General features: G+C 44.9%; 1 protein-coding gene across 19 annotated transcripts in view; it reads right to left on the minus strand.

The window, feature by feature from the left end:
• The window catches only part of FNBP1 (formin binding protein 1), a 100140-nt gene that overhangs the window by 60892 nt on the left and 26862 nt on the right, over positions 1-12386 (minus strand). For all 19 annotated transcript variants that reach the window (XM_059658306.1, XM_059658310.1, XM_059658307.1 and 16 more), the window contains exon 2: positions 3769-3884. In XM_059658306.1, coding sequence (XP_059514289.1) covers positions 3769-3884 — 116 coding nt within the window. The remainder of the gene's footprint in view (positions 1-3768; positions 3885-12386) is intronic.

Here is a 12386-nt window from a genome sequence, read left to right on the forward strand (position 1 = left end):
GAACAGTACAGCAGTCACCGAGCAGATGACATCCCAACAAAGCCCTGGGGGAGATGGGGTGCTGGCCACGTGGATCCTGGGGGAAGGACATACAGGGGACCTCTCCTTGGAAAGGCCAATGCAAGCCCCCGGGAGAAAGCATCCTGGTGTGCACAGGAAACAGCAAGGAGCCAGAATGGTTAGGGCAGAGGTCACAGGAAGAGAGAGGAAGGAGATGATGTCAGAGGTACGGGACGATCACGCAGAGTTCTGTAGAGTCCTCCGTGCGGATTCTGGTTCCCTCTGAGTGAAATGGGGAGGTGTTGGTGTTTTGCACAGAGGAGTGCCATGATCTGCTCTTTGTGGAGGACAGACAGACGGGAGGGGAAAGGGTGGACTAAGGGATCCAGTTAGGGGACAGTGATCCAGGCCGAGGCGCTGGGCACTAGGTCATGAGAAGTGGTGGGATCCTGGATCAATGGGAAGGAGTGTCACTGGGACTTCCTGAGAGCCTGGCTGGGAGCTGGGCAAGCCTGAGAGGAAGATGAGAGCCAAAGATGACTCTAGGGCTCTGGCTAAGCACGCGGCTGTGGAGATGCAGATTCTCGTGGAGAGATTCGGTTTCCGATGTTGCATTTCAGGTGTCTCAGACATCCAAACGGAGAGTTCATGTGACCTCTTTCTGAGTGCAGAGAGAGGGCAGCAGGGAGGCGCATCTGCAAGGCATGGCCTCAGAGATCCTGCGCCCGATGAAGAGGCGGGGGCATCACCCTGTCAGAGTGGCCGAGGTCTCAGAGGCTGAGGACAGAGGCCAGGCGACATGACCAACATGGGGTCACTGGTGTCTTTGAGGAGCAGCGCTGGTGAGCAGAGAGTTATCAAGGCAGCAATTAAGGACACTTTTGAGAAGTAAGTTTTGCTGCAAAGGGAAGGAAGCAAAGACATGGTGGCAGCTGGTGGGGCAGGTGAACTCAAGGGCTTTTTTAGTCAAACAGAAGGGCGCACTGGGCTCATTCGAACAGCCCAGGAGAGCCGAGAGCTCTGAGGGAGGAGCGAGGAGAACCTGGGGCAGAGCTGTGCAATAAGAGAGTGGGGAGCCCCAGTGCCCAAGAGGAGGCCTGGGTTTAGACAGGAGCACAGGGCGTGGAGGGTCAGAGCTGAGGGACGATGCCTGCAGGTGAGGACAGTCTCTCCTGACTTCTTCCATTTTCTCAGTGAAGGAGGATGCAATCGGTGGGGATGGGACGGGGGTGTCCAGGGCTGATGTAAAAGAAACTGTGAAAGAGTCGCTTGGGAAAGTAGGAACACACGCCGCAAGGATCAATAGTGCGATTGGGCGTCAGCGTGCAGGGTCCAGCTGAGAGCTCAGCACAGAGGCTGGAAGACTTGTCCGAAGCATTTATTCAACTACTCATAACCTTTCTTTGTCAACATCTCCCACCAAACACAAATGTAGATGCCTCTCAGGGATGTAATGAAACAAACGTTAACATTTAAATCCCAGGAAAACTGCTTCCCCGGAGCTACCATCATAGCTGGACTCCCCATACTCTGTTTCAGGTTATGAAATGTGACCCACAGGGGGTACAAGGCCAGTGGGGAGTTGTTCTATTCCACCCTAAGCCTATCCTAGAATTGGGAGTGAGCCTCCCCTTTTGTTACCTGAGTCCTCACCTCACTCAGTTCCCTCCCCAGAGTGATGCGAAAGGGAAGGGGGCGGGTACATCCTGGGAAGGAGAGTGACTAAGAAAGCACTCCCCTCATGACAGAACGATGAAGAACCCTGTGAGGACCAACCTAACGGCATCCCTAATGACATCCCATAACTACCCTCCAAAGCCAAAGGAGAGAGGACTCAGGCGCCAGCAGAAAGGAGCCTATGATAATAGGAAAAGAAGAAAGACAACGCAGAGATAAAGCCAGACAGCAAGACCTTACTTTGCCTAAAACTGTAGGTACATTTGCATATGAAAGAAAATATGACCAACAAGGCAACATTCAAATGACCAAATTGAAGCAGCTCATTCTCTATTCCCATTTGAGGTTCTAAAAGCCTCCAAGTACGAATGAGGCTGATGTACAGTCAGGGCACTAGAACCAATCTGGAGTCAGCAAATGGTAAAAATTATTTCATTGAGCAACATCTTACGTTTTATTTCCTCCGTGGAACGAAACTTGCCATCCATAAAAATCTGCCTGGAGTAACACTGAGGCGCTTATGTCCTACCAGCAGCCCTGGGAGAAGCTAGTCTTTCAGTGACAGGTGACATGCCCCTTGTGCAGATTATCTTTGCATTAAAAGGAATATTTCCAAACCAAGTCATCTAGATCTTTGACAATCTGCACAAATCAACTCAACCAAACCAGTAATCATTCAAGAATTTGCATGCCACTTCAAGTTTAAGCTTAGTTCTACCAAAACTTTTCAGCATTTTATATAAAGGCATACATTTCTTGGGTAATTTCATCATTAAAGATGTAAGAGGTCCAAATTGCTTTTCAAATGCTACCTTGGGGCCTCTCCCACGCTGTTGGGGAGCGCGCATCAACAGAAGCATTCTGGAAGATTGTCTGGCCCCATCTACTCACACTGAGCACCACAAAGCCTCCAACCCACCCTTCCACTCCTGGGACTTTGCTTTATCCCCAAGGAGGAAACAAGCAAAGGATGGATGGACTGCGGCACTTGTGCAACCCAAATACTGAAACGAATGGAAAGAAACCGACTCCCACCACGTCCAACAACATGACTGAGTCTCACAAACATAATGGAGAACAATGAAGACAAATACAAACGCTGCCAACAAATGAAGATGCTCACATAAGGCTCAAACACAGGCAAGACTCGCCCTGGCCAGGTAGCTCAATTGGTTAGGTCATCGTCCCGATACACCAACATTTTGGGTTCGATCCCCAGTTTCAGGACACACACAAGAATCAACCAATGAATGCATAGATAAGTAGGACAACAAATCGATGTTTCTCTCTCCCCCTCCCCAAAATCAATGAATAAAAATTATAAAATATAGGGAGGACAAAACCTGCTGCTGTCAGACGTCTGGAGAGTGGCCATCCTCGGGGGCAGGGTGGTGAGCAGGAAGGGGTCAGTGCGGTCTCCCGGGGGTGGTGGGGAGTGACTTGTGATTTCGGCACTTCTCTCTCTATGTAAGTTCTATTTCAATAAAAAGTTTTCTGAAAAAATCAGCTGCTCCAAAATTCAGGGGGGAACAATATTTTTTTAAAGGGCCCTGGCAGATGTTGCTCAGTGGTTAGAACATCAGCCCGTGCACCAAAGGGTCTTGGGTTGGGTTCCCGGTCAAGGGCATGTACCTGGGTTACAGGTTGGATCCCTAGCCCTGGTCAGTCGGGAGTGTGAGGGAGGCAATCAATCAATGTCTCTCTTTCTCTCTCTGTCTCTCCCCCTCCCTCCCTTCCTCCTTCCCTCCTCCTCCCTTTCTTCCATTCTCTTAAAAAATCTCTGGAGAAAATATCCTCAGGTGAGGATTAACAAAAAATAAATGAATGAAAAATAAATAAATGAATGAATGAATGAATGAATGAATGAATAAATAAATAAAAATAAAATGAGCCCAAAAGCAATAATTTAGTTTTTGTCTTCTGTTTTAAGAAAATTACTTTTTTATGTTAAAAAACAACTGTTTCTATTGAACTGTTGGGGAAAAGCATGATTTAAAGGATTAGACATGCATACCACAAAATAAAAATATTAACTATCCTCACAGCCACTGTGCAGTTAACGAAAAACAACCTTTCTCAGTATCAACTTACCTGAGTTGCTTTGCATAGCTGAGTTCAATCTCTGTTCTTTCCTTTACAAATTTGATGTATTTCTCAAGAATATCAATTCCCCACTGTGTGTGTTTTTCTAAGTTGTCAAATTGATCCTGTTTAAAAAAACAAAAACAGAGAGTCAGTTTATAATCTTTCTCTGTGATTAAGAGAATTTCGATGGACAGATCTCTCAACAATACCCCGCTACGCAGAACGCAGTTCTGATATTTTCCATGATTGTACTCCGTGCTCTTGTGTCGAGCGGTTTTAAATCAACATTACCGAATTTGGTTTGAAACTGCCTTGGGTTCTGATCTGCCCCATTTGTTCACGTTCTCTATTCCTATTAGAAACAAGTGTGTTGACATAATTAACGTCCTGGTACAAAGGAAAATCTCTATCGGATACTGAAAACTGAGGTAAACACACCCACATTAACTCACTCTCACTGTTAGCACCTTAATTGCTATCTCTGAGTGATCCCTCAAAACAGCTCATTGCAATTTGGGGCCAGGATATGGGAAGGCAAAGAGCCACAAAATACTGCTTTCTTCAAACAGATCAAATAACTCACATGGACTTTATTTGAACATATCAAGCCCATGTGCCAGGAATGGTGCCAGGAGCTGGGGGACCAAGATGACCAGAAATATAGCTCAATTTGCATTGTGCTTTGAGGTTCTTAGTCTAGACCAGTGATGGCAAACCTTTTGAGCTCGGCGTGTCAGCATTTTGAAAACCCCTAACTTAACTCTGGTGCCGTGTCACATGTAGAAATTTTTTGATATTTGCAACCATAGTAAAACAAAGACTTATATTTTTGATATTTATTTTATATATTTAAATGCCATTTCACAAAGAAAAGTCAACCAAAAAAAAAATGTGTCAGAGGTTCAGCATCACTGTGGTTCTCAACCTACTGGCCCTTTAAATACAGTTCCTCATGTTGTGTGTGACCCAACCATAAAATTACTTTCGTTGCTACTTCATAACTGTAATGTTGCTACTGTTATGAATAGTAATGTAAATATCTCATACACAGGATGGTCTTAGGCGACCCCTGTGAAAGGGTCGGTCGACTGCCAAAGGGGTCGCGACCCACAGGTTGAGAACCGCTGGTCTAGAAGAATGGGGGGGGGCGGTGCAGGGGTGTGTGTGCCCGCTGGAGCACAGGGTGGGGAGGGTGCAAGGAAATGAGTGGTGGCAGGTGATAAAACAAAGTCCGGGCCTGTTCACCCAAGGCCTTGAATGCCAAGCGCAGGCTCTCCTACGGGCACCTGTGAGCCACTGAAGGGCTTGTGGGGTATGGTGCAGCCAGTTATGTTCAGAATCACCTGAAGACTGAAGTCAGGAGCCTGCTGCAGTTCAGATGAGAGGAAATGGGAGGAGAGAGGAGTTTACTGACAATAATCGAGGCCTAGTGACTGGGTGAAGAGGCTGGGACGGGACGAAGGAAAGGGAGGCGTCCAGGGTGACTCCCTGCTTCTGCTTCCTGTGATGACACACATGGAGGGGCGGCAGTTGGGGGTGAAGTGACTTGGTGACTGAGGGAGTGGCATGGCAGAAGATAGTTGGAAACGGATCTATTTGGAGCTCAAGGAGGGAGGTCAGTGAGCTAGTGGATGTGAGCAGCGGCCAAGGGAGAGCCAGGAGGGAGGGTCCAGGAGGGAGAGCCAGGAGGGAGGGTCTAGGAGGGAGGATCTAGGAGGGAGGTCCCAGGAGGGAGGGTCCAGGAGGGAGGATCCAGGAGGGAGGGTCCAGGAGGGAAGGCCCAGAAGAGAGGGCCTGGCAAGTGCGATGAAAGTGTAGAGAGTGTTAGCTCAACATTACCAGGAAGAAGGGATTGCAATGGGCCAAGATGGAAAGTTTGCTGCCTCCCATGGGTAACATCAACAGAGGATGAGGATTCTAGTCCCAGCTCCTTCCCAGAGAAAGGCCACGGAACAACGCAAGGTGTCAGGCATTTGCCTACCAAACACAGAGTACTCCCTGCCTAATTTCATGAACTGGATGAGGATCAGAACAATGGTCAAGTGTCAAATCTATAATAATAAAAGCATAATATGCTAATTAGATTGGACATCCTTCCGGACGACCTTCAGGATGAAGCCGGGGCTGTGAGGGAAGCCGGTGCCGGCAGCTGGGGGAAGGCCTGCTCTTGCATGAATTTCGTGCACCGGGCCTGCAGTCCAATATAAAAATGCAAAACTACAATGTAACTGATCACAGCCCAGTGCAACCTGACAGTGAACATTTAGCATCATCCTCCGCTTGCCTGAAATCTAGCACCTTCGATGTTAAGCCATCATGGTGCTTCGATTCTGCTTGCCATTCAAGCAGTGCCAACTATCATCAGTGAGTCCAGCTCGGCGGGAGCGGACAAGGCGGCAGAGTCAGAAACTCGCTTTCCCAAACTTGAGAAGCCCTCTTCTGAAGAAAAGTCATTTCCTCAACCTTAGTCCCATCCAGGCCCACAGAGCAGTTTGAGAAACATCAACTTAGAAACTAACGTTTTATTTTACTAGCATGTTTTTCTCATTAAAAATAATCACTGTAAAATATCTTTATACCTACTAATTTTTAACATTCTCATAAAAATAAGGGACAAATATTTATGGTGTCCATACATTCTTGCTCCTCAGTCATTTCACAAAGTCCTAGATTCCGTTTCAGGAAGCTTGCTCAGGGAGGCTCTTTATTTATGTTATCTACAGGGGCTGTCAGGCAGTGAATAGTGTAAACACAAGACTGCAGGTCTCTTTAAACTACTTGAGAGAACAAATATACAAACAGTTCAAGTACAGAAGTCTCCCCTCATCTGCAGTTTCTTTCTCCACAGTTTCAGTTCTTCTCGGTCAATCTCTATCTGAAAATATTAAAATGGAAAATTCCATCTCACTCCATCTCACCGCGTTGGCATTGTGTCATCTCACACCATCACAAGAAGGGCGAGGATGGAACAATAAGGTATTTTGAGAGAAAGACCACATTCACACAACTCTTACTGCAACTTCTTGTTAATGATAATTCTATTTTATTGCTAGTTATTGCTAATCTCCTACTATGCCTAATTTCTAAATTAAACTTTCTCATAGGCATGCATGTATAGGAAAAAACATAGTACAGGCAGGGTTCGGTACTATCCGCGATCAGGCATCCACTGGGGTCTTGGGTTGTATCCCGCGGATAAGGTTGGGGGGGTGGGGGGGGTGACTCTCAGGATTCCAAATCATCCCTGGCTATTTAGAGCAAGGCTTCTTTAAAGCTCTCTGCTAACCAGCAAACTTTGTTGATTTAGCTTCACAGCGATCATCTTCATTTAAAAACGCCTTTCCACACACCCATGTGAGAGCCCCCTCTCGTATAATTTCCCACCATCTCCAAAGCGTGGGCTATTTTCAGCCGTTAAAGGTGTTTCCTTGAAAACCTGCTGAGACCATCTGCTCTTCCATTTCACTCTTGCCTGGTCAACAGTCTAACTATATTTCCCCCCCTATTCTCTTTGGTCCTAATGTATACAATATAAAGCAACAGGGTTTGATACTGAATCCTTTTTAAAAAAATCTGCATTTGAATTGAGTTCACCTTAAAAATTACTAGCCTCAAACCAGCCATGTGTTTCTGATAAAGTTATCTGTATCTAAGACCAAACCCCAAGCTGTAATAAAGCACCTGCAAAGAACAGGGTCCGAATAACAATAAAACCCCAGGCAGTACCAGGTTCACAAGTGCTGGCTCCCGATGAGCCTGGGTCTCCTTACGCTACGAAAATCCCCTGGCGACGCCTCGTCCCCGCTGCTGTCACGTGGATCGCCACAGCATGAACTCTTTAGACAGAAGCTAAGAGGAAATTCAAAACAGATGAAAAACTAATCAACCCACTTACATTCTTGACTAAAATGTGGAAAACTTAATGGGGGAAAAAATTTCCAAATCTTAAAAAAAAACCAAAAAATACAGTCTTTGCTACTTTTGGATGGTGCCATTACCCAAAATGCACCCCTGCCTGATGTGTCATGTGACAGAAATTCCAAAGACCCATCTGCCCCCTTAAAAATCATTAAGGACCCCAATAAGCTTTGTTTATCTGGGTTGTAGCTATCAATTTTTACTCAATTGGAAATTAAAGACCCCATGACTTTTTAAAATATGTATTAAATCATTTTAAATAACATGTATGTATTTTTATTTTTAAGAACTTTCCAAAACAAGAAAAACAGTGGGAGTGGCACTATTTATATTCTTGCAAGCCTCTTTTGTGTCTGGCTTAACTGAAGACCCTGGATGCTCACAGCGCTCCTCTATTCAATCTGCGGTGATTCCTTACTTTGGCTGAAGTGCATGAAAAAAATCCGACTTCACGCAGATACGCAGTTAGGAAACGGAGGAGAGTCTCCATAGCCTTGCTAGGTAATGGTGGATCTTCTTATTTGGTGCTCTGGCAAAACTCGACAAGTAATGGTTTCTTAGAGGCCAGTTGCCATGTGCAATCTGAAACCCTGGCGATGAATTTTTCATACTTGGTTACAATAAAACGCACTAGCCTAGCCTTACGCCTTGAATAGATCTTTCACCTGGGTGTGACGGTGTCGCGCATGCTCTGTTTATGTAGAATACATTATTTCACTGGTATATGCAGATCTCCTAAGTGTTGACATGCTCCATTATAAAATGTTTAAAAATCACATTGGTTTACATTTTATCTGATCTGATGAGTCTTAAACTATTTGGAAGCCGTCCAGCTTACAGTGGCAAAACAAGTTTTCCAAAATTCCCATTTTCACTTAAAAGCTAGAATTTGATCATTGGCAACAAATGTCAGTTGTTTCTTGGAGTGACAGGCGCACTTCATTCACATCTGAGAAAATGACTGCCAAATCCTCTAGGGTTTGTCTGTCAACCTTTCTCTGAAGTACAGATGGTGTCACAGGAAAAAGGGGGCTAGTTCAGCTCACAGCACAGTCACGAAGCATCCAGTTTTAGGATACTGATTTTGTCACACATGCTAGTAAACAGATGTATGTTCAAGGGTTAAAGCTAATACAAAAAATACTGAATGTCAACTGTAATAAAAAAATGAAATTCTTTTGGCCCATGTTACTCAGTGGTTAGAGCACTGGCCTTCCAACCAGAAGGTCAAGGGTTTGATTCCCGGTCAAGGGCAAGTACCTGGGTTGCTGGTTTGATCCCCAGTCTCATTAGGGGCATGTGCGGGAGGCAGCCATTCAATGTGTCTCTCTCACATCAATGTTTCTCTCTCCCTCTCCCTGCTTCCTTCGACTCGCTCTAAAAATCAATGAAAAAAATGTCCTTGGGTGGGGAGTAACAAAATAATAATAAAATAAAAATAAAAATAGTATTAATTTTTCTTTAGTGTGAAAAATGGAAAATAAAGTTGAATACCCAAAAAAGGGTTGAGATTTTTTTTTTAATATATTTTTTATTGATTTTTTACAGAGAGGAAGGGAGAGGGATAGAGAGTTAGAAACATCGATGGGAGAGAAACATCGATCAGCTGCCTCCTGCACACCCCCCACCGGGGATGTGCCCACAACCAAGGCACATGCCCCTGACCGGAATCGAACCCGGGACTCTTCAGTCCGCAGGCCGATGCTCTATCCACTGAGCCAAACTAGTCAGGGCCAAAAAAAAAAAAAAGGGTTGAGATTTAATAAAAGTAACTATCTCTATTGTTTCATCACGGCCATTTTTATTTTTTTTATTTTTTTAAGTATATTTTTATTGATTTTTTTACAGAAAGGAAGGGAGAGGGATACAGAGTTAGGAACATCAATGAGAGAGAAACATCGATCAGCTGCCTCCTGCACCCCCCCAACTGGGGATGTGCCTGAAACCAAGGTACATGCCTTTGACCGGAATTGAACCTGGGACCCCCCAGTCTGCAGGCCGCCGCTCCATCCACCGAGCGAAACCAGTCAGGGCAATCACAGCTATTTTTAAATAAAACTGATTTTTTTTAACAGCTAATAGTGAGGAACACAATAACAACTTGTAGTTTGAAGCCAGTGCCTGAGTTATGCCAAGGTGCCCATGGTCTCACCCACCACTGCTTCTGCACCGTCACTTGCAAATGTCCCCACGGTGAAAAAGACAATGTCATTATGAAAATAGTTTTGACCTTGTGGACTCTGGGAGAGGGTTTCTAGAACCTCCAGGGGTCCAGGGACCACACTTCAGGAACCACTACCCTGTGACACATATTGTAAATTCCCATTTGAAAGCTGCATATCGCCAAAGATGAAGGAAGCCGAGAATATGTGAGCTAATGGAAAATAATGTTTAATGTATACTAGTAAATGCCTACTATATATAGACTCAACAATTAACTGCATATGGCCAAGAGGACTGCAATGCTGTTCCCAAGCGGCTGGCTACAACCTGACAGGTACCTTTCAAGGACCCTCCTCAAACTCCCTTCCCCACACCCTCCCTCACACCCTCCACCCCCACCCCCATCCGGTCACCACTCACTGGGTTCAAACCACACAGAGATTGGTGCCGAGAGGCTGATTAAGCTGCGAGGAAAATGCAATTGCATTGGTCCCTATACAACTGCTGTGTTTCAGTGATTTCCAGGGCTGGATTTATGTTCTCCGCTGTGGTTAAGCTCCTTCATGCGCTGGAGACTGAACCAAAGTCAGTGTGAACTATGGCATTTGCTCGGGTCCTTGTATCTTCATCAGGGTTCCTACAGAACCATGACGATCAACCAACAAATCCTGCCTTCACATACCAACAACATACGCTCATCAGTCACTGCACAGGCTGGTCTCTCTAGCTCAGTAGATAATGATTATTCTTGGTTATTCAGGAAGTCTTCTGACACCCAACTTTTAAATTCAAATTATGCAAATGAGTTGACATAGGAACTACAGTCAGAAAAGCTAGCTAGTTACTTTGAGATAAGGAGACCGAAGTCAGCCACAAGAAGCTTTTCTCCAAAATATAGGTCAACTCTGAATGCGGTATCCTGTAATTGAAAAGTGTATTAAGCTGACACTAATTCAAAATCCCTGGAATAAGCCAATCTAGTAAGAAACTGAGTTGCTAAAGTTACCCCTGTGTAAATGTGCAAATGGCTCAGACTCAAGAAAAGGGCCAGCTCACCTGCACAGCAAACCCCTCCCTCTGAGCGGGGTGCCATGCCTAGGAGGGAATGTCCCCTCCACATCACGAGGCCCACTTCTGTCTGTGCTGTCTAGACTACGGTTTTAGGGTGCTCTTTATTTTGGGTAAGTTCACTTTCCTAAGGACTTGGACTCTGAGAAGCAGACCTTAAATGCTCCATTTAAACAGACTCCCCTGGGATGATATTACTGGTAGTAGCTTCCTCTTATCTGAGAGAGAAGTGTCAAAAAGGTATAGATTTACCCAGAGTAAATGCAACAAAAGCTCCATTTAAAATGTTTTTAAAAAGATCAATTTGGGTCTAAATATTGAAGTGGCTGTATATACAGAACCCTCCAAAAAAGTTTCATAAAACTTTAGAAACAAAACTATGTCATCACCAATGCCACCTCAAATCCTAGTTCTCAAAATTTTTTAAAAACATATTTTTATTGATTTCAGAGAGGAACGGAGAGAGAGAGGGAGAGGGAGAGAGAAAAACATCAATGATGAGAGAGAATCATTGATCGGCTGCCTCCTGCACGCCCCCACTGGGGATTGAGCCCGTAACCTGGGCATGTGCCCTGACCTGGAATCTAACTGTGACCTGGTTCATAGGTGGACGCTCAACCACTGAGCCATGCTAGCCAGGCTAGGTCTCAAATTTTTAACAAAGACTTTAATTAATGTCTATGGACAAACTAAGGATTTTTCTCATACACTGAATTAAAAGCAGAAATACCTACATGTATATTTTCAACATAAAAAGTGTCAAACCTTAAAGTGTTGACAAACCATTACCCAAGGTGACTTCACTGGCTGCCTGCAGAAAGAGCTGATGAAACCTAAAAGGAAGAACCGAGGGTTTATTTTGAGGAGCACAGATCCCTTCTGCCTTGACAGTACACGTAGCTGCAGATTCTGTAAAGTTATATTCGTCTATTATTGGTGAAACAGGTTCTGAGAATTAGGGTGGTGTGTTCCCTGGGACGAAAATGCCAGCTAGAGCCAGAGCTTGTACATCATGGACAACACAGGGGCTCCAACATTCAGGCATCACGGTTGGACAGTTCAGTTAACACCGTGGGCTTTCATTTGAAGGGAAACACAAGCAAAACAGGTTTTACTGCACTCAGAATCCCTTTCAAATGCAAGCCTGCATGCAACTCGGCCATAAAAACAGGCACAAATTCAGGCACAGCCGCTGCATCTAGCCACAGTCCCACCAGGTCTGTTTTGGTTGTAAAGATGAAAAATTATTCTTTGTTCTTGATCCTTTCCAAGAACGGCATTCTAAACACAAGAGGTTAGAACATAAACAGACCCAAGATGAAATCGATGTACGAGCTTAAAAACACATACACACAAAACCTTCCAAAATAGCCGACAGCCTAGGGATGGAGTCAGTGATACAAAGACTGTGGAGAGGCGCACGGATATAAAAAGCTGCGTTTCCATAGCGTTATCACAATAACTATATTGTGTAA

The sequence above is a fragment of the Myotis daubentonii genome, chromosome 11 (genome assembly GCF_963259705.1).
Source record: "Myotis daubentonii chromosome 11, mMyoDau2.1, whole genome shotgun sequence".
Taxonomy (NCBI): domain Eukaryota; kingdom Metazoa; phylum Chordata; class Mammalia; order Chiroptera; family Vespertilionidae; genus Myotis; species Myotis daubentonii.